Here is a 23,021-nt window from a genome sequence, read left to right on the forward strand (position 1 = left end):
GAAGGCATGGCTTGGCAGTTCGGGCTGGACTGTTCCCATGAGGCATAGGGTCAGACTGATTTGCATATGGCCATGTCTGAACTGGGGTGGCAGAATGGGCTAAAGAATGGTGATGGATTAAACACAGATCTGTTGACTGGGTGTGAGTGTTTGATTGGTTCAGATGCTCCGTCCATCACCACCCCCTTTTGTACCTTCTTCTATAGGGGGCAGGAACTGGCAGTTCTTGTGTCACTTGCTGTGAAGTTTTTTATTTATGTTTGGAACCGGAGCAGTCGAGGGTCACGGGTTGTTTGTTCGGCACTTATGTATGGCACAACATCTCTTAGTCTGAGAGTAACCACCTCAGTAATCCAGGTCCCTTATATTTAAGGGAGCAGGCGGTTTTGGGGTCACTGAACCTCTCTGACTTTCCTTTCTCCAGGGCAGTGGATCTTAACCTTTTGACTTCTGTGGAACCCCACCTAATCATTACTAGAACCCAGGGACCCCCAGTGATTTCTGATGATTTGTATCAGCAAAACAATATACCAAAAAATCTAGAAACAAGCATCCGTCAAACTAGTTCGCAAATAATGAAATAATTTATTTAATTCATAAACATATTTATAAAAATCAAAATTTTAATGGGAAGGTTAGCTTTTAATAAATTCAGTTGAGGCCACTCATGGTCCATACTATATTCTGTTTGATGCATTTGTGCTGCTCGCACAAATCTTTCTAAGGATACTAACTTAATTTTTAGCCTCCAATTTCAAATTCCTTAACATTTACAGAACATCCGAACATTTTCAGTTTTACATTTTGCTTCTTTATTTATATACACTTTATTAATCTGTTAATATTATTTAATTTTCTAATCAGCTGCAGACCCCTTGAGTAGGTTTCATGGATCCTCTGGTCCCCGGACCACAGGTTTAGAACCACTGCTCTAGGGTAAGGTGCTTCCATTTGCGGCTTCTTGTGCCTTAGTTGTGAACAGGAGGTGGCTAGTCTTGTCCCATGGCTTACTCTTCTGCCTTCCATCGAGAACAGAAGCTGCCAGCCCTAGTGTCTCCTCCATGGGATTCTGGGATCTTGTTCTTCTGTAGTGGAAGTGAGCCATCAGTCCTAGGTTTACAGATCCTGGCTTAGGCCCTTCAGTAGGGGACTAGAGCCATCAGTCCTGGACTGATTGTTTTTTTGGTCTTGATCTACTACAGGCATTAGAATCCGTTAGTCCTGGGGTTGAGATCTTATAGAGTACAATATCAGTCAGTCCCAGATCCATAGACCCTGGCGCCGGCCCTTCTATAGAGAAGGGACAAGATCCATCTGTCCTGAAGTCACAGAGCCTTGGGTCATGTTCTTCAGTAGGGGCATCATCCATCGCTTCTGGGGTTCTGTATCCCGGGGCCATGCTCTTTTGTAGGTTGCAGAACCTGTTTCTCGAAGGATAACAATATTCGCTCTGGCACTTCATTGGGACAAAACGTTATCTGTCCAGGGATCATGTCTTCCTCTTCTCTGGGGAGCTGGATTAGTATGTCCTGGGTTCACAGATCCTGGGGTCTTGTTTACACCCAAAACCTCAGCCTTGCTTTTGTTTAGATGCAGGGCCTGACACAACCAAGGGAAGAGAGCCTGGAAGCTTGGTCTCCCTTCGGTAAATTATATTTCTGTCCTGGGGTCACATATCTAGGGGTTTGGATCTTCTATAGTGGTATGATTCACAGGTCAGTGCCCATGATCTTTTGTAAAGGGGACATAAAGCATCTTTCTAGGGTCATAGCTTGTGATGTCTTTTTCTTTTACAGGGGCCTGGAGCCCATAGTCCTGGGGTAACGGATCCCGGAGCGATGCAGGTGCAGACTGCTCTGGGCCACTGATCTTGTTCCTGTGGGCCTGATGTTCTCTTAGTCTTGGGCTTACTGCCCTGGGGCCTTCATACTATATAGGGGACTGGAACTATCAGCCAGAGGTCTTGTTTTTCTGTAGGGTATTAGAGACATTTGTTTTGGGATCACAAATAGTGGCAGCTTGCTTTTCTAATGGGGTTAGGAGCCGTTAGGTTCACAGATCCAAAAGTCTTGATTTTATGTAGGGGACAGGAGCCTTTAGACCTTACTCACAGATCTCCTGGCCCCAGCCTTTTGAAAGGAGCCATGATTTGATAGTCCTGGTGTTAAAGGGGCAGTTTTGGGGGCTGCCCAGTTTCAGTTTGCAATAGCTCGTGGGGCCCCATTTTAGGTTGAGCTTTCCAGATAACGGAAGCCGCCTGGTTACAAAAGACCTATTGCGGGCTTACCAAGAACTTACATGGGTTTACTGCATGCCCATACTTATCATTGGTTGGTTTTACTTCTTATTTGCTTGTTTCTTATTCATTGGCTTTCGTTGTTTCTGTTTTTCCATCTTCTGTCCCTCCCTTGGAGCATAGCTTCTTTACAATCTCTCTGATTGGCTGGGTTCTATGTTTCCACTGCTCATATTTAGGAAACTCCTTTTGTTTTTGCTTAAGCACTCCATGAGAGTGCATGTGTTTTCAAGCTCTCTCACTTATGTTCTTCACCCTCGCCAAATACTTGCCTCCTCATGCTCCCTGTTGCTGTTTTCCTTATATTGTAAGCTTTCTTTCATGTGCTTCTCTCCCACCAAACTCCCTGCCTCCCTTGCGCTCCATGTTGCTTTTTGCTCAATTACTTCTCCACCTGCCACCCATGTTGCTCACCCTTGTATGCTGCTTTTCCCCTCACCCGCCCACTACCTGTTGCTGGACCCCATGCCCAATATTTTTTAAAAAGATTTTATTTTTTTGTGGGGAGGGGAAGGAAGATCTAGCAGCAAGTTGCTAAATGCTCCTCCGCCTTTTAAAAACATTTTCAAGCGACATCTTTTTAATTCTTTTAATTAACTGACCCATCTTGGCTCATTAACTAAAAAGTCTCCCAAGTAGTTTTGTAGCCATGCATATATAATGAACATGTACACACACGTCATCATGAATGAGCATGCCTACGAAATGATGCTGCTGCTTCATCCACGTCCTTGTGTCTTTTTTGGTTGGCTTTTTTAAAGTATTTTTTGCAATGTTGCACAGCGTCTTGCATATGCTATATATCATCACTAAAAGGCATTGGCGAAGGCAATGGGTAAAAATTCGAGAGATATTGATTTTGACAATGCTTCTTATTTTGGGTTATTTTTTCTATGCCTGCAATCATCTCTCACAGGTGCAGGTGCTTCCCGGGGGGGCTGTCTTCCCAGAGAACTTGGATACTTGGATAAGCAGCATTTTAGTAATACAATGAGACTTCTTAGGTCTATAACTAAGCCCAACGAAACTACTAGCCACAATAAATGACTTTATTAAATTAACATAAAACACACAAAAAGAATAATTATCACATTAAATATATTTAAAACATTTTCCAACAGAGTGCAACTAAATGAGCAAACATGAAGATAGAATAAAAAAGGAAAATATTTCCATGAAATATACGTCCCACTCCCTGTGTCCTGTACACTTTTCGTTGGTTGGCCATAACGCCTCTCTTAAACCTCATTTCTATGTATCAGATTCAAACACAGTATAAGCCAGAGGAAGCTGAGTTGAATTTGCCCTTCCTCCCGTGAACAGGGCTTGACATACCACGGTAACCATGGCAGATGAGGTCAGAGCATCCGAATATAGCCCATGAGCAGCTGGGTAAATGAGATGCAGCTGCCTTTGCTAATCAGAATCTGTCATGCACCCTGCACTGACTGAACAATTAAGGTACAGCTGCACCCAAAATACATGGCCCCATTAGCACCAACTTTCATGCCATATAGACGTAAGTGAAGTACAGTCCACCTTGTTAGTGGCCCTACCTATCCCACCCATTATCACATTCCTGGGAGCGATCATGCATCTGCAACTGACCCACGTCCCCACGAGTACCCTTGATGCACCCCTTACTTTCCTCTATAGGCAAGATGCAGCACCTCCCCTTTTATGTACACACTTTAGCACCCCAAATTTTACTGGCTTGGTACGTGCAGCTCCCCTCCTTCCTCCATCCATTGTATATCTCGAAATTTGGTTGACCAGGTTAGGCGCAGCTGCCCCCTTCTCGTCATTTGCATTGTTCGTACACACCAAAGTTGTCTGGATGAGTGAGGTGCAGCTGCCAAGGAATGAAGGTCTTCCTAACAGGAGGCCTGTGGCTCTGTGACACCATCACGCCGACATCCTGGTCATCCAGTAGCCGGATCATGTCCCCGTTGTCATCCTGGTAGTTCAGAACTATCTCCTCCTCTTCTGGCAGCTCCTTCCTGCAGGGGAAGATCAACATAAATAGAATCATGGAAGGGAAAGGTAAGAACAATATGAAGTGGTGAGCAAAACTGTGGGACCTGCAGTAGTTATAGAGATAATACAAGACAGCTAAACATTGGCAAAGTTACTGGTCTTGGCTTTGTCATTGTACGCCATTTCAAGAGCACTCTTTGTGTGACTAAGAGTAGTCACACAGTCACCCAAACAGGAAGAAGTGATGCTTCCCAGGACTTCCTGTTTTATGCCCTGATAAACTAAATGTGAATGCTCTTCTTATTATCTCACCATTAAACTCTTCAAAGTATCTAATAGGTCTTCTGGCCTGGCCTAACCATGGCAGAGGGAGGGAGATGCTGGGCGATTTTTTTTTAACATCTACAAGAAATGCAGGGAGTTCTTAATTTTTATTTACAGTCACACTAATACCATATTTCATAGCCAATCAGCAAAAAACATATAACCAGTCTCATTTGAGGCTACTAAGGCTTTTATTTAGTACTTAAGGTGCTAAAGAGCACTCTTTAGCTAATTTCCTTTCTTACTGAAAAAAACAAAGGTTAAAGTGACGTTATAGTTAGGTATTGTAAGAATATCCAACTTTACATTAAAAAACCTTGGAAATTCACTGAATAAAAACACAAAGGATAGAGGGAAGTTATAGTTAGATAAAAATGTCACATAAAACATACCATTTGAAACAAAAAACCACTGGAATCCACCAGTTATTGTTATCTCAAGTAACTTAAACTCGTATCCAAAAGTAACTATAACTTGCACCCCGCATTACAGAGTATTATCAACAATGATGGCGTTTCAGCTTTGATTAGGGATGTTATAAATGTAGTCAATGAATATGTCATGAGTGATTTAATGTGTGAGGGTAAAAGCAATGCATGGTGAGGGTGCATTTATCATTCTGCATGTCAGAATATTTGAATGAAATAGAAGAGGAAGATATTTGAGAACTCATTTAAAATGTGTTCTAATTTGGCTTTCTACAGCACTAATCATAATTCCTATGACAAAATGAACCCCCCTCACTTTGTTGCTAAGTGATGTTTGAAGTTTTACCAGTTTGATTCAATCAAGATGGCTTCAAGGTGTGCCACACATTTGTCATAAGTTAGACTGTTAGCGCTCTAGTTGTCCTTTAGAACACTCTGGGGGGCTGCAATAGAACACAGGAGAATCAATTGACAGGCTGCTTCAGTTGGAGGTACATTTTACTGGGAATGTCAGACTTTATTTTCACATGGCTGAGAAGGATAGCTCACGGCACACTTTCCATAACCTCTATTAGAAAATCATGAGAAAACAGTTTTCTCTTAAACATGATTCATGAAATCCCAGCAGAAGTGCAGCGTTTTTCACAAGGTAAAATCACCTTATAACTCATCACAATTCCTAAAATTAGTATGGTACCACTAACAAAGGAGTTATATTGTAAGTAAAATCCGTTATCACCCTTTATTCGTGCTCCTTTTTGTGACCCTCAAAACCTGCCTGTCATTCACTATAATGCATTTCAATGGGGTCCATGTCCCAGAGTCCTTGAACGGCTGCAACAGCATGTTGTCCATGTTGTGGTGCCCAATAAAGGGGGAGGGGGGGTCCATTGGGACCCGTCCACATGCCCATTGGGGTCTGGGTGTGCCCCCTTACATATTTTTATTAATTTGTTTACAGGACACAGGGACCAAGTCCCCGAGTCTTGTAATGGCTTCGAAAAATATATTGTTCTGGTTGAAACCAACCAATTAGAAATTGACTAGCCCCCAAAAGTTAGCTAACCAAAGCATATCTGAGCATCAACTATCCAGATATCTATACATTTTGAACACTAATTTCTCACAAACTAATAAACAGATTTACACCAGATCACAAAAAGCAAAATCTGTGGACCAAGATCTAACTTCCTGCCAATTTTGATATAATTCCATTCTACAGTTTTTGCTGTAGCCCTGCCTAAAGAAGTCTATTAAAAATGCATGGGGATCTTGCATTTTGGGATCACCTTTTGCTCAGCCCCCACTTGACGGATCACCCTAAAACATTCCATGCACAAACTAGGCAGAAAAGAACACTGTTTTGGAAAGTTTCATGATGATTCACCCAATGTTGCCAAAGTTATTAGCAACTCAAAAAAGGCATTTTCTAACGAAACACGTGCAATCACCACTGAGCAGTAATAGTTAGGTTAGTGTTTCGATAGAAAATGCCTTTTTTGAGTTGCCAATAACTTTGGCAACATTGGGTGAATCATCACGAAACTTTCCAAAACAGTGTTATATGTATATATATATATATATGTGTGTGTATATATATATATTACCTACTGGCGGTCGCCAGTAGGTATATATAGTTAGGATTTTTTCTCTATGGGACTTTTGAAAATTCTATGTCTAATAACTTTGGCGTTTGTGGACGGAATCGGCTGAAATTTTCAGGAAAATGGCACATTTTGTTTCTGAGCAGCCCCTGAAAATCAAGGGGGGGCCGAGAAAAAAGGGGAGTCCCAAAACGCGTTTTCCCATTCATTTTTCCATATGGCGGTTGGCCTCACTTTTAGCTCGAACGGCTGAATGGATTTGCACGAAACTTGGCAAAATTGTAGGGACTGTTAGCCCGATGTGCCTTTGCTAGGTCTCAATATATGTGCTCCAGTGGATTTTGAGAAATTGACGTTTTAAAAAACAGATATATCTGTGACAGCGTCCCGGGTAGCGCTCCGGTTCGCGTACTTTTCGCGTAACGGAACTTTGCGAAGCGAAGCTGATTGGCTCTCTGGTGTCTGTCAACATTCTAAACAGTCCGGAACGGCCGCCATCTTGTCTCTCGGTAGGATCGAGAGACAAGAGGAGGAGAAAAACGAAGGGGGAATTTAATGAAAGGGGGCAAGGTAGACCCCTCTTGACCACCTAGGAATGATGTTGGGGTTATTAAAGGGTCCCGTGGGGCAAATTAAAAAAATTAGATTTTTCGCGGTAGAAGTGCTTCCCGGTTCGCGAACCGGGAATTCGCCATTTTGTGTTTCGTTTCAATTAAATTACAAGATGGAGGAAAAACAATGTGGGAAATGGGTATAAGGGGGTACGGGAGACGTATCCTGACCCCCTATGTTTTCTGAGGGTGGCTGAGGATGCTCATATATGTTGATACATGTCTTCCAGCGGCTGCGCGTGAGCGGATTTTTTTTTTTTTGCTGCGTGACGTCTGTTAACGTTTGATTCGAAGGAAATCAGGAAGTGTTGACCGCCATTTTGTCACTGCGAGTAAATATATTGTTAAAAATAATTGTTATAAATTAATCCATATTGATAAACATTGTCTGCGCAATCTTGCCTTTTTTCCAATGCCACACTTTTGGCGTGCACGGCAGCCATTTTAGATGCCTTGACCAGACCCACTCTCTGCACGCCGCCGATCCTCAGCATGGCTCCCCACCCTCGCAAGCATCTCCCCCACGCACTGGTCACCCACGCTCTCTCTCTCATGCATGGGCCATAAACCTCCCCCCATCTGCGCTGCTCTTCCCTGAGAATCACACAACTTGTGCCCGCCCGACACCTCCCTTTCACCCTATTCACTACCGCACCCTCTGACACTCCTCTTCCTCTGTGTCCGATTGTCCAGGCCGGTCCCAGGCTATCACCTAGCCCTACGGATGTAGTTTATGGCCCCAACTGTAAAGAATCACCCCTCTTCAAAGGAGTTACAGTAGGTCAAGGCCTCCACCCCATGAGATCCGTCACACCACACGCGTTCCTACTATCTGATAACGATCCTGTATTGTGATTGGGGAGGGGATTCTCACTGTAAGGGTGTGTGGGACCGAGCCTGAAGCGGAAGATTCCAGGGATGCCTACATCATACATTTGTACATCAAAGTCTTCACAATTATGTGTCACATTAAAAATATATAGCACTCCAACAAAGAAGTAGGATTATAACACTTTAATAACTTATAAATATATACAACGCTCCAACAAAGTAAACACGTTAAAAAAAAACATTTTAAACAACTATTTACATGGCAGCCTGCTGCAACATCCATCTCAAAGCATTCACCGTCCGCTTGATACTGTCCTTGCCCCTCCTTCCCCGGAGTAGCAACAATGGGCTGCTTTGGTCTGTCTTTTAGTCAGCTTTGGGTTATAAAAAGCCTGCAAAATCCGTCGGCCTGTGAGGTGGCGTCAGTAGCGGACCGTTGTGCGAATAGGCTGATGGCACCACAACGCGCCCAGATCCGGACGGCAACCAGGTGGTGTCCAGCAAGTTGCTGCACTGGTTTGGCCATCCTACAATGCTGCGCCGAAAAACGGCGTGGGGCGCCCCGGGGGGGGGGGGGGGGGGGGAGGCGGCGCGAACGGGCCTCCCCCGCCTCCCCAGGTGGAGGCTCCTCAGCTGTAGTGGGGCGCCCCTTGGTGTTTCAGTCGCCATCCAGCTGAATTGCGCCCGCTCTTGCGGCACAGTGCCTCATCCGCCATTCAGCTGAGTTGCGCCTGCTCTTGCGGCTACAGCGTCTCGCCCACCATCCAGTTGAATTGCGCCCACTCTTGCGGTGCAGCGATAGGCGGCTGCCACAGGACTCTCAAAATGGCGGCCGGCTCTTCGGATTTGGGCCTTCGGATTTGCTGGACACCACCTCGGTCCCATCCGGATCTCGGCGCGTTGTGCTGCCTTCGGCCTATTCGCATACGGATTTTGTAGGCTTTTTATAGCCCAAAGCCGCATAACAGGTCATGTGACTTGTTTATAAAACTTTTCATTGGTTCATTTTACTTTTGGTTTCCTAATGATGGAAGGCTTGATCATATGACCTAAAATAACACTTTTCATTGGATTGGAACATTTTTTTTCCCAAATGATGAAAGCCCCTCCTTTTTTTTTTCTCACTCGGCAGTCCAAAAAGGTTTCGTTAGATGACAACAGAGGGGACAGGCAACAAGAACCATCAGGCAAAAGAGGGGAGGGCAAGTTCTTCCCTACCGGGTCACGTTGGGGCTCCACCGGAAGTCATCGAATTGGTAGTCTACAGTGTTTCTGGATGTTTCAGACTGAAGCTGGCGTCAGCATGAGAGCACCCCGTGGCTACGTCGTGGCCATTCCGCGAGCAATCATGGCAGTCGCTCCCCACCGGAAGTCTGCCGGAGTCGGGGGTCCCCATGACTGTTGTAGAATCTTCAAGGCTGAGGGGACTCTTTTGGGATTGGGGCCCATGCCCTAGCAGTCAAGCGTCCGAGTTCCACGGTTGCCCAGAGCCATCCTTGCAGGCCAGGCCCAAGTCTGTGGAGCCGACCGCCATTTCGTGAGCTCCGTAGCAGCCGTCTGTCGCTGTACAGCAAGATTGGGTGCAATTCCGTTGGATGGCGGGTGAGACGTTGTAATAGCAAGAGCAGGCGCAATTCAGCTGGCCGAGCGAGGCACTGTGTCGCAAGAGCGGGCGCAAGTCAGCTGGTCGAGTGAAGCGCTGGGGTGTAGCTGAGAAACCTCCACCTGGGGAGGTGGGGGAGGCTCGTTCGCGCCGCCTCTCCCTTCTAGTGCACCCCACGCCGTCTCCTGGCGCAGGTATATGTGATGGTCGGACCAGGGCACCGCAGGACGTGTCTTCAGGTCAAACGGATTGTGGGACAAGGTGTGGAGCAGGCGCAATTCAGCTGGCCGAGGGAGGCACTGTTCCGGAAGAGCGGGCGCAAGTCAGCTGGTTGCGTGAAGCGCTGGGGTGTAGCTGAGAAACCTCCACCTGGGGAGGTGGGGGAGGCTCGTTCGCGCCGCCTCTCCCTTCTAGTGCACCCCACGCCGTCTCCTGGCGCAGGAATATGTGATGGTCGGACTAGGGCACCGCAGGACGTGTCTTCAGGTCAAACGGATTGTGGGACAAGGTCCAGAATGGAAGAGTCACTAAAAGGCAAAAAGTTCCGCCTGACCCCGGGAACCAGCCGCCTATGTCGGGGGCGATCTTAGGCCACACCAGGGCAACAAGACTTGGGGAGGGGGCAGGAGCCAAGCGCCCCCTCCGAGTCTGCGCCATCACACTGCCCCTCGGGGGCCTCCGTCAAGCGGTTCAGGGAGGCACCGCATCACATTGTTTTCCAATGCAGTCAGGTCCACAAACAGCCCCCACTTACTTTGAGACTAGTGAAGCTGCAGCAGGTGCAAATAAGCTTCAGACAGTGTTACAAGCGCTGCTCGGAACCCTCAACTATGGCACCCAACATCCAGGACTTATGCCATTTGTGCAAGGCAGTGACATCGAAGCATCTCAGGGACCAAGCAACATACCATATCCAGAGTCCTTCCCACAGCCTCTGCCTTCCTTCTTACCTAGTTATTGTTCTTTCACTCCCACTCCAGGCTTTTAGTCTGTGGATGGAAAACCATGAACCTACACTCACCTATGAAAATCTTACTATTGATGGTTGATTTTGAGCCCCAAATACAAAGGCTTGTTTGGATCGATGTTGCAGCAGGCTGCCATGTAAATAGTTATTTAATAAAACGTTTTACCCTGTTACTTGTTGATTTTGAGCCCCAAATACAAAGGCTTGTTTGGATCGATGTTGCAGCAGGCTGCCATGTAAATAGTTATTTAATAAAATGTTTTACCCTGTTACTTTGCTGGTGTGTTGTATATATTTATAATATTTGCATAGGGTTTGTCGTTATTTTGGGTGTGGTGGGCGGCGGAGCCGAGCTGTCTTGCAGCCATCATGGTGTCGAGCTCAGTTCCTCTCACTAGTTTCGTATTTCTCATGAGGGGTTGTTCATAATGTTTCTATTTTAGCGAGGTCAAAAAGAGATCCCATTAGTGGCCTACTGATTTTGCTTGATTCCTTTTTGTTTTTTTAACGATTTTTCACTATCTGCAAAGACTAAACAGAGTATTGCGACTCTGTGCTTGTTTGTAAATAGAGAATGAAACAAAGAGAACCAATTCCAAAACAATAAATGCTAGGATAACAATCAATCAAATGGAGAGGGAAGCAGGCACGACGGATTACAACGGGGGCAAAGGCCTGCGTTACCTACCCTTCACTATCTGCAAAGAGAGAGTACTCCTAAAAGAAAAGAGGAGGGGGGGGCAGCGTTCAAAGCACATCAGCTTGCATAAACACGAAAATGTTTTTACCTACCACGTACTTGACATTTTAAAGCTTTTGATATTTGCTATTAAAAAACCATTGTAATTCACTGAAAAAACCATAGGTTATAGACCATATATAGTTAGGAATTGGCATTTACAAAACCTTGAAAATTCACTGAAAAAACCACGGGTTATAGACCATATATAGTTAGGAATTAGCATTTACAAAACCTTATTTTACTCACACAAAACCATTGAAATTTCATATATAGTTAGTTGCACTAACTATATATCGCGCACCCGCAATCCACTGCTGATCATGTCACATATTACATCATTCATGACATGATCAGTGACATCACTGATGACATCTCAAATGACATCTCAAATGACATCACTGGTGACATCACTGATGACATCTTATTTGACATTACTGATCACATCACTGATGACATCATTCATGTGATAATACGGTGAACCTCTTCAGACTCTAATATAATCTTAGATACACTCAGAGTAAACAGACACTCACAGACTGTCACTCATCCATGGAGTTACTCACACACCTAGTCAGTCATGCAAAGAATCAATCACACTTCCATTTCCTCAACTATACAGTTATACACACCTTACTTATTCAAACATATACTAACACATATTTACTCTGTTATACAATCCCTGATACAAGTTCACAATGATCCATACAGCCACTCACACATTCACTGGCTCTTATGCACAGTTATTTATATATGTCAACTCTCACATGTACTGTGTTTTACATATGTACTTACTTTGACATGTAGCACTGAGTTATCCATTCACTCACTAATACACTAATGCACACAGTCAACCGCCCTTACAGCTGTTTCCACATGCACTTTTGAACCCATACATCTAGTGAATCAACTGCTCACACATCTATGCACATAGTCACACACCTCACAGCCACCCACACACACACTCACTCTCCCATACACATACTTGGGCAACCAATCAATAACCTATATACTTAATCATAAAGCTACTGATCAACACATGCAGCAGTTTACAGAACAACAGATATAATGATGCACAAATTAAGACAGTTTAGTCACTAACCCATGCACTCAGTGAGACACATTTAATCACTCACTCATACAGTCAGTCATGCACCTACTAAATCCTTCATCCAGACACTTATACACCCACTCATTCTTCAATGTGTAAGACATATTTGGACTTTTCAGAAACATACAGTCACTGGATGTTGTCATCAGTGATGTCATCAGTGATGTCATCAGTGATGTCATTTGAGATGTCATCAGTGATGTCATCAGGGATGTCATTTGAGATGTCATCAGTGATGTCATCAGTGATGTCACTGATCATGTCATGAATGATGTAATATGTGACATGATCAGCAGTGGATTGCGGGTGCGCGATATATAGTTAGTGCAACTAACTATATATGAAATTTCAATGGTTTTGTGTGAGTAAAATAAGGTTTTGTAAATGCTAATTCCTAACTATATATGGTCTATAACCCATGGTTTTTTCAGTGAATATATATATATATATATATATATATATATAGATATATATATTGTGGAAAAAGGTTTTTTGACAAATATTGAGACATATATATAGATTTTATATCATGAGTGGTATTTATATTATTGCCATCTGAAGTCTCTGAAGGTTTTTTGGTGCATAGTGTATTATAATGACATATATTCATAGGATTTATATCACCAATTCACATAAGAATGTATATTTTTATACTGGTTAAATGAATGAAATAATCTCCTTTCTTTTTCATTTTTCCACATAATGAAATTGTTCTTAAATACTGAAAAAATGTTTTTAAATTGCACATGCACTTTTTTGCGATCATTTTATGAAACACAGAGACACAGGGACTCAGTAGAAACAAGTTATAAGATGGCCGCCGTGGTGGCATTTATGCAAGCAGTCCACTTTCACTGTTTACTGGTCATCTGTGTGAGTGCAGGAAATAAAATGGCAGTTTTTGTTTACACACACGCCAACACTGACGAAGCCGTGAGGAGAAACGCGTCTGTTGGAGAGGTAGGGGGTCTGTATTAAACACTTTGCATTCAGAGACCTGTGTGCTTTCCTTCTTTCGACATCGGAATGGATGCTGATCTGTTTTGAAATTTATCGCGGCATACCACTGCAGGATTAAAGCACTCGGGACTTAAGTGGAGCAACGGCGGGGGACGTTCAGTGCGAGAAGTTCATTTGGCCGTTTGCCCAGAGGCATGCTGTGTACTTGCATCTAAACACCGGAGGACCTATAATGCATCCAGAAGAAAATAAGCGGAGGAAATAAGCTGCTGTCCGACTGAACTGAGAGACCCTCGTAGTGCTGACATCGGAGGACGAGAGCCTGGGGCACTTCTTGGATCGGTGAGTGCTGCATGCATTTTTTCTCCATTTGAATTAATTTACAGCTGAGCCTCTGTCCGGTGGTTGGTCCTGTGCTTATAGACTCTTGTAACTTTACCCAGCATAAGTGTGTAGCGACAACGTGAATAACTGGAATATGTCTAGTGTGGACGAAAGAGAGAGAGCCACAGCGGACATGTTCAGAAGCACCTCCGAGGCCCCATTGAGAACAGAAGGGGCAGTATCAATATCTGTGACTAGTAGCAATTTACAAATCTTATATCAACAGCTAGCAAAAGCCCAAGAAAGAGAAATTAGAAAATGGTGGGAAGCAACTTCCCTACAACGCTACGTGGACTGTAACAGAATTCCAAGGGGGCGCCGAATATTTACAGTGCCTTCCTATGAGAATCCTGACCCGCAATTGTTAAAGGATTGGGCGGAGTATACAGCAGAATCAGCAAAAGGAATGGTACTAATGTTAATAAGGTATGCTTGGAGCAATAGAGCTAAATTCATGGCAGAAATACAGAAACTGGAAGACCTAATCAGTAAAGATAAGGATGTAAAAGCTAGCGAGGATTTACACAACACAATGATGAAGAGCTTGAAAGAATATGAATCTAGAATAAGAAAAAGAAAACAAACTAAATTCCAGAGAGATGAGCAGGACTATCGTACTTGAAGAATTCTGACATTTGCACGTCAATTTGATGCTACAAGAAGAAGGATGGCGCAAGGTACTCAGAATACTGCAAACAGAGATATCTCAGAATCAAAGGCGGAAGCCTCAGAAGGGGAACCTACAATGAGCAGAGAACAAGGGGGAAGGGACAAGACATCTCTTCCTTTTTTGGACGAGTACCAGGTAATGAAAGAAACGCGACAACAGCCATTACAGCAAAAGAATCTTCCCTCGAAGTTGGAGCAAAACAGAAACAGAAACGCAAAACGAGGAGAGGCCGAAGAGGAAAACGCAAGGGCACCTACTCCAATGGTCATCTGCAGCTAGGGCAGGAGGGGCCATTGGTAAACAATGATAAAACGATCATCAAACTCTCCGATAGCACACTAACTCCGGATGAGGAAAAAGTGCTCAAGAAAGGCTTGACATTCTGTCCTACGTTCAAATTTGACCTAGTCCAGACGAGAATAGACTTATTCAAAAACGTCCGAAATCTAAAATTTCAAAAAATCTTCGCATTACATCCAAGGAGTGTACCTGCAATTGTAGATGGAGGGAACAATGATCAAAATGAATTAATAGATAATGTCTTTGAGACCCTAATGACAGCACAAACACTGGCTGCCACACAGGACATTCCGAGCTCTATTGAGGGCCTGAGAGCTGCAGGAGCAGAACAACAAAGAGATCCTAGTAACTTAAAGAAATCGAGGGTGTTACCCCAAACTCCACATGATGCAGTGGATGTGTTTAATGATACAGTCCTCGTGGATCTACATAAATTGCCATTAAAAACAACAGATATGGATATGAAGAACTCCAATATAACCAGGAAAGAATGGGAAGCCATCAAGTCCCTCAAATCCGACGAAAATATCAAAATAAAACCTTCGGACAAGGGGGGAAACGTGGTGGTATGCAATAAAGAGAAATACAAAGAAGAGGCAATGAGACAGCTAATGGACAGGAACTGCGATGAAATAGTATCAAGGACAGACTATGTAAATTGTACCTTGGAATACCAGAGTCTGTTGGAAGGGTGGAGAGATGAAGGAATGATTAATAAAAATGAATTTGAATATTTAAGTTGTGAGACACCATTAATCCCCACCTTCTACCACCTCCCAAAGGTACACAAAGATTCAAAACATCCCCCAGGGAGGCCCATAGTCTCTTCAATAGGCAGCCTCCTGGAGAACACTTCTAGGTTCATAGATACCTATTTAGCTCCATTTGTGAAAGATCTATCCTCTTACGTTAGAGATACCCAAGACTTCCTAAGATTAATTGACAACATCGTATGAGAATCAGATATGCTTCTTGTAACCTTGGATGTAGCCAATGTATATACATGTATAGACCATAAGGACGGCATCGCAGCAGCTACTTGGTTTCTGGGCAATAAACAATTGAAGTACCATCAGCACAATCGCATGCTCATAACAATGATAAAATTCTGCCTTGAACATAATATCTTTTTATTTTCTGGAACTCTGTACAGACAGAGACGTGGGACAGCCATGGGTACGTGCTTCGCCCCCAGTTACGCAAACCTGTTTGTGGGCTGGTGGGAGAAGCACGGGGCCTGGGGCGAGGCGAACGAAGGCTGGTTGGACAAAATTATGATTTGGGCAAGGTATATTGATGACCTCTTTGTTGTTAGGTGTGGCGACCGAGCCTGGACTGAGGAGTATGTCACCGCGCTAAACAGCAATGAGCTCAATCTGAGATTTGCTAGTGATATTAGTAACATTTTAGTGAACTATCTGGACCTAGAGGTGTACGTGGCAGCAAACACTTTACAAGCACGACTGTATAGAAAACCAACAGCGGGAAACGCTGTATTACATGCAGCAAGTCACCATCCCAAAAGCTTGATAAGAAATATACCCTTAGGTGAATTACTCCGCCTTAAGCTCAACTGCTCAGGCGAGGAGGAATTTGCGAAAAGCTAAGGATGAGGCCTCTATGAGATTTCAAGAGAGGGGTTACTCTAAAACGATATTCATTGATGCTGCAAACAGAGTAGAAAAGATTGACAGAAAAAATCTACTGGTTGACAAAATAAAACCGGAAGCAGAAGGACCCACACCCATGATTGCTAATGAATATTAAATCAGGGGAATTAGTACATGTGTTTAATAAAAATTGGCATATTCTGCAAACAGACACCATCTTGAAGAGAATATTACCACCACATCCTTCTATAAGGTACAGACACTGCCAACCACTAGGTGATCACCTTGTACGAAGCCATTTTGCGGGCCCCACCAAAGTTGCAACGATGAAACCCATAAAAGGATTTTATCCGTGCCTTCGTTGTAGGGCCTGCAAACACAGTAAGAAAAGATTCAAATATGAGGGAAGACTGAATGACCCATGTCCCAGAAGAGAAATTTCTCAATTGCAATTCAGACTTTACGATATATTGCTTGGAATGTCCATGTTCCAAGAGGTATATCGAGAGTACGATTCAAACAACAAAAAAACGCATACCAGAGCACATGCGTGCCATAACAAATCGGGACAAGGCGTATCCCGTGGCACGCCATTTTGAGACACATCACAATAGTGATAGGGACCTACTCACATTTTCTGCCTCGATCAGGTAGATAGGAAAGAGTAGGTGATCGTGCCAAAGCTCTAAGTGTGCTAGAATCGAAATATATCATTGATCTGCAGAGCAAATGGCCCATAGGGATCGACAACAATGAAGAACTATGGGTTCATTTGTAAATGGGCTCTAGTATACATAGAAAATCAGAACACTAGCACCAGAAGGGAGAAAGAACACGCATACAAAAAGGGAAAAGAATAGAGCAGAATCTGAAAAGGTAGAAGATTAACTTCCCATCATTCCCAATGCGGACCGATATATAATGAAATGTTCAATTATATTGCTCTCTTGGTCTACAGAGGTAAGATCAGCAAACTGGCTTGTGCAGAGGACCAATGAGTTCAAGCACGAAGTCCCGCCGGTGCTTGGAACCCTCCAGGCACAGAGGAGTGAAATTAGTCGTTTGGATGAACGAATACTTACCAGAACGGCGAGAGGCTGAGCCCCCACTCACCCCACTGGGGGAACACTACGAGGCATTTTCAGGCAAAATTGGCACCCATGGGGTCTGGAACATGCAAAGGACTGCAACATCCATAATGCCTGAGCGCACACGCCCAGCAGGGCGGGACTTCGTGCTTGAACTCATTGGTCCTCTGCACAAGCCAGTTTGCTGATCTTACCTCTTGCCCGTGAACAAGAGTACATGGCAGTACTCGAAACGCGTTGGGCTATGCTGCTGAGGGGTACTTGGTGTCTCTGCTGCTCCGGGTTCTTCCATTAAAGGCGTTTAACAATTTCACTGTGAGGCGTTTCCTAATTGGGCAACCTTTGTTTGAACATTCAAAGCGGCCTGGCCTAGGTCGCGGAAACGCCCTGCCGTGCGGCGCACGGAACCGGTGCTTGGAACCCTCCAGGCACAGAGGAGTGAAATTAGTCGTTTGGATGAACGAATACTTACCAGAACGGCGAGAGGCTGAGCCCCCACTCACCCCACTGGGGGAACACTACGAGGCATTTTCAGGCAAAATTGGCACCCATGGGGTCTGGAACACGCAAAGGACTGCAACATCCATAATGCCTGAGCGCACACGCCCAGCAGGGCGGGACTTCGTGCTTGAACTTATTGGTCCTCTGCACAAGCCAGTTTGCTGATCTTACCTCTTGCCCGTGAACAAGAGTACATGGCAGTACTCGAAACGCGTTGGGATATGCTGCTGAGGGGTACTTGGTGTCTCTGCTGCTCCGGGTTCTTCCATTAAAGGCGTTTAACAATTTCACTGTGAGGCGTTTCCTAATTGGGCAACCTTTGTTTGAACATTCAAAGCGGCCTGGCCTAGGTCGCGGAAACGCCCTGCCGTGCGGCGCACGGAACCGGTGCTTGGAACCCTCCAGGCACAGAGGAGTGAAATTAGTCGTTTGGATGAACGAATACTTACCAGAACGGCGAGAGGCTGAGCCCCCACTCACCCCACTGGGGGAACACTACGAGGCATTTTCAGGCAAAATTGGCACCCATGGGGTCTGGAACACGCAAAGGACTGCAACATCCATAATGCCTGAGCGCACACGCCCAGCAGGGCGGGACTTCGTGCTTGAACTCATTGGTCCTCTGCACAAGCCAGTTTGCTGATCTTACCTCTTGCCCGTGAACAAGAGTACATGGCAGTACTCGAAACGCGTTGGGCTATGCTGCTGAGGGGTACTTGGTGTCTCTGCTGCTCCGGGTTCTTCCATTAAAGGCGTTTAACAATTTCACTGTGAGGCGTTTCCTAATTGGGCAACCTTTGTTTGAACATTCAAAGCGGCCTGGCCTAGGTCGCGGAAACGCCCTGCCGTGCGGCGCACGGAACCGGTGCTTGGAACCCTCCAGGCACAGAGGAGTGAAATTAGTCGTTTGGATGAACGAATACTTACCAGAACGGCGAGAGGCTGAGCCCCCACTCACCCCACTGGGGGAACACTACGAGGCATTTTCAGGCAAAATTGGCACCCATGGGGTCTGGAACACGCAAAGGACTGCAACATCCATAATGCCTGAGCGCACACGCCCAGCAGGGCGGGACTTCGTGCTTGAACTCATTGGTCCTCTGCACAAGCCAGTTTGCTGATCTTACCTCTTGCCCGTGAACAAGAGTACATGGCAGTACTCGAAACGCGTTGGGCTATGCTGCTGAGGGGTACTTGGTGTCTCTGCTGCTCCGGGTTCTTCCATTAAAGGCGTTTAACAATTTCACTGTGAGGCGTTTCCTAATTGGGCAACCTTTGTTTGAACATTCAAAGCGGCCTGGCCTAGGTCGCGGAAACGCCCTGCCGTGCGGCGCACGGAACCGGTGCTTGGAACCCTCCAGGCACAGAGGAGTGAAATTAGTCGTTTGGATGAACGAATACTTACCAGAACGGCGAGAGGCTGAGCCCCCACTCACCCCACTGGGGGAACACTACGAGGCATTTTCAGGCAAAATTGGCACCCATGGGGTCTGGAACACGCAAAGGACTGCAACATCCATAATGCCTGAGCGCACACGCCCAGCAGGGCGGGACTTCGTGCTTGAGCTCATTGGTCCTCTGCACAAGCCAGTTTGCTGATCTTACCTCTTGCCCGTGAACAAGAGTACATGGCAGTACTCGAAACGCGTTGGGCTATGCTGCTGAGGGGTACTTGGTGTCTCTGCTGCTCCGGGTTCTTCCATTAAAGGCGTTTAACAATTTCACTGTGAGGCGTTTCCTAATTGGGCAACCTTTGTTTGAACATTCAAAGCGGCCTGGCCTAGGTCGCGGAAACGCCCTGCCGTGCGGCTCACGGAACCGGTGCTTGGAACCCTCCAGGCACAGAGGAGTGAAATTAGTCGTTTGGATGAACGAATACTTACCAGAACGGCGAGAGGCTGAGCCCCCACTCACCCCACTGGGGGAACACTACGAGGCATTTTCAGGCAAAATTGGCACCCATGGGGTCTGGAACACGCAAAGGACTGCAACATCCATAATGCCTGAGCGCACACGCCCAGCAGGGCGGGACTTCGTGCTTGAACTGATTGGTCCTCTGCACAAGCCAGTTTGCTGATCTTACCTCTTGCCCGTGAACAAGAGTACATGGCAGTACTCGAAACGCGTTGGGCTATGCTGCTGAGGGGTACTTGGTGTCTCTGCTGCTCCGGGTTCTTCCATTAAAGGCGTTTAACAATTTCACTGTGAGGCGTTTCCTAATTGGGCAACCTTTGTTTGAACATTCAAAGCGGCCTGGCCTAGGTCGCGGAAACGCCCTGCCGTGCGGCGCACGGAACCGGTGCTTGGAACCCTCCAGGCACAGAGGAGTGAAATTAGTCGTTTGGATGAACGAATACTTACCAGAACGGCGAGAGGCTGAGCCCCCACTCACCCCACTGGGGGAACACTACGAGGCATTTTCAGGCAAAATTGGCACCCATGGGGTCTGGAACACGCAAAGGACTGCAACATCCATAATGCCTGAGCGCACACGCCCAGCAGGGCGGGACTTCGTGCTTGAACTCATTGGTCCTCTGCACTAGCCAGTTTGCTGATCTTACCTCTTGCCCGTGAACAAGAGTACATGGCAGTACTCGAAACGCGTTGGGCTATGCTGCTGAGGGGTACTTGGTGTCTCTGCTGCTCCGGGTTCTTCCATTAAAGGCGTTTAACAATTTCACTGTGAGGCGTTTCCTAATTGGGCAACCTTTGTTTGAACATTCAAAGCGGCCTGGCCTAGGTCGCGGAAACGCCCTGCCGTGCGGCGCACGGAACCGGTGCTTGGAACCCTCCAGGCACAGAGGAGTGAAATTAGTAGTTTGGATGAACGAATACTTACCAGAACGGCGAGAGGCTGAGCCCCCACTCACCCCACTGGGGAAACACTACGAGGCATTTTCAGGCAAAATTGGCACCCATGGGGTCTGGAACACGCAAAGGACTGCAACATCCATAATGCCTGAGCGCACACGCCCAGCAGGGCGGGACTTCGTGCTTGAACTCATTGGTCCTCTGCACTAGCCAGTTTGCTGATCTTACCTCTTGCCCGTGAACAAGAGTACATGGCAGTACTCGAAACGCGTTGGGCTATGCTGCTGAGGGGTACTTGGTGTCTCTGCTGCTCCGGGTTCTTCCATTAAAGGCGTTTAACAATTTCACTGTGAGGCGTTTCCTAATTGGGCAACCTTTGTTTGAACATTCAAAGCGGCCTGGCCTAGGTCGCGGAAACGCCCTGCCGTGCGGCGCACGGAACCGGTGCTTGGAACCCTCCAGGCACAGAGGAGTGAAATTAGTCGTTTGGATGAACGAATACTTACCAGAACGGCGAGAGGCTGAGCCCCCACTCACCCCACTGGGGGAACACTACGAGGCATTTTCAGGCAAAATTGGCACCCATGGGGTCTGGAACACGCAAAGGACTGCAACATCCATAATGCCTGAGCGCACACGCCCAGCAGGGCGGGACTTCGTGCTTGAACTCATTGGTCCTCTGCACAAGCCAGTTTGCTGATCTTACCTCTTGCCCGTGAACAAGAGTACATGGCAGTACTCGAAACGCGTTGGGCTATGCTGCTGAGGGGTACTTGGTGTCTCTGCTGCTCCGGGTTCTTCCATTAAAGGCGTTTAACAATTTCGCTGTGAGGCGTTTCCTAATTGGGCAACCTTTGTTTGAACATTCAAAGCGGCCTGGCCTAGGTCGCGGAAACGCCCTGCCGTGCGGCGCACGGAACCGGTGCTTGGAACCCTCCAGGCACAGAGGAGTGAAATTAGTCGTTTGGATGAACGAATACTTACCAGAACGGCGAGAGGCTGAGCCCCCACTCACCCCACTGGGGGAACACTACGAGGCATTTTCAGGCAAAATTGGCACCCATGGGGTCTGGAACACGCAAAGGACTGCAACATCCATAATGCCTGAGCGCACACACCCAGCAGGGCGGGACTTCGTGCTTGAACTCATTGGTCCTCTGCACAAGCCAGTTTGCTGATCTTACCTCTTGCCCGTGAACAAGAGTACATGGCAGTACTCGAAACGCGTTGGGCTATGCTGCTGAGAGGTACTTGGTGTCTCTGCTGCTCCGGGTTCTTCCATTAAAGGCGTTTAACAATTTCACTGTGAGGCGTTTCCTAATTGGGCAACCTTTGTTTGAACATTCAAAGCGGCCTGGCCTAGGTCGCGGAAACGCCCTGCCGTGCGGCGCACGGAACCGGTGCTTGGAACCCTCCAGGCACAGAGGAGTGAAATTAGTCGTTTGGATGAACGAATACTTACCAGAACGGCGAGAGGCTGAGCCCCCACTCATCCCACTGGGGGAACACTACGAGGCATTTTCAGGCAAAATTTGCACCCATGGGGTCTGGAACACGCAAAGGACTGCAACATCCATAATGCCTGAGCGCACACGCCCAGCAGGGCGGGACTTCGTGCTTGAACTCATTGGTCCTCTGCACAAGCCAGTTTGCTGATCTTACCTCTTGCCCGTGAACAAGAGTACATGGCAGTACTCGAAACGCGTTGGGCTATGCTGCTGAGGGGTACTTGGTGTCTCTGCTGCTCCGGGTTCTTCCATTAAAGGCGTTTAACAATTTCACTGTGAGGCGTTTCCTAATTGGGCAACCTTTGTTTGAACATTCAAAGAGGCCTGGCCTAGGTCGCGGAAACGCCCTGCCGTGCGGCGCACGGAACCGGTGCTTGGAACCCTCCAGGCACAGAGGAGTGAAATTAGTCGTTTGGATGAACGAATACTTACCAGAACGGCGAGAGGCTGAGCCCCCACTCACCCCACTGGGGGAACACTACGAGGCATTTTCAGGCAAAATTGGCACCCATGGGGTCTGGAACACGCAAAGGACTGCAACATCCATAATGCCTGAGCGCACACGCCCAGCAGGGCGGGACTTCGTGCTTGAACTCATTGGTCCTCTGCACAAGCCAGTTTGCTGATCTTACCTCTTGCCCGTGAACAAGAGTACATGGCAGTACTCGAAACGCGTTGGGCTATGTTGCTGAGGGGTA

At 46.4% G+C, this 23,021-nt stretch overlaps 1 protein-coding gene across 1 annotated transcript in view; it reads right to left on the minus strand.

The window, feature by feature from the left end:
* Positions 1-3,327: 3,327 nt before the first annotated feature.
* The window catches only part of NCF4 (neutrophil cytosolic factor 4), a 116,555-nt gene continuing 96,861 nt past the window's right edge, over positions 3,328-23,021 (minus strand). Inside the window, exon 10 of the mRNA XM_086963209.1 lies at positions 3,328-4,296. Coding sequence (XP_086819335.1) covers positions 4,098-4,296 — 199 coding nt within the window. The 3' untranslated portion in view covers positions 3,328-4,097. The remainder of the gene's footprint in view (positions 4,297-23,021) is intronic.

Source organism: Lissotriton vulgaris, chromosome 1_1, assembly GCF_964263255.1.
Source record: "Lissotriton vulgaris chromosome 1_1, aLisVul1.2, whole genome shotgun sequence".
Taxonomy (NCBI): Eukaryota; Metazoa; Chordata; class Amphibia; order Caudata; family Salamandridae; genus Lissotriton; species Lissotriton vulgaris.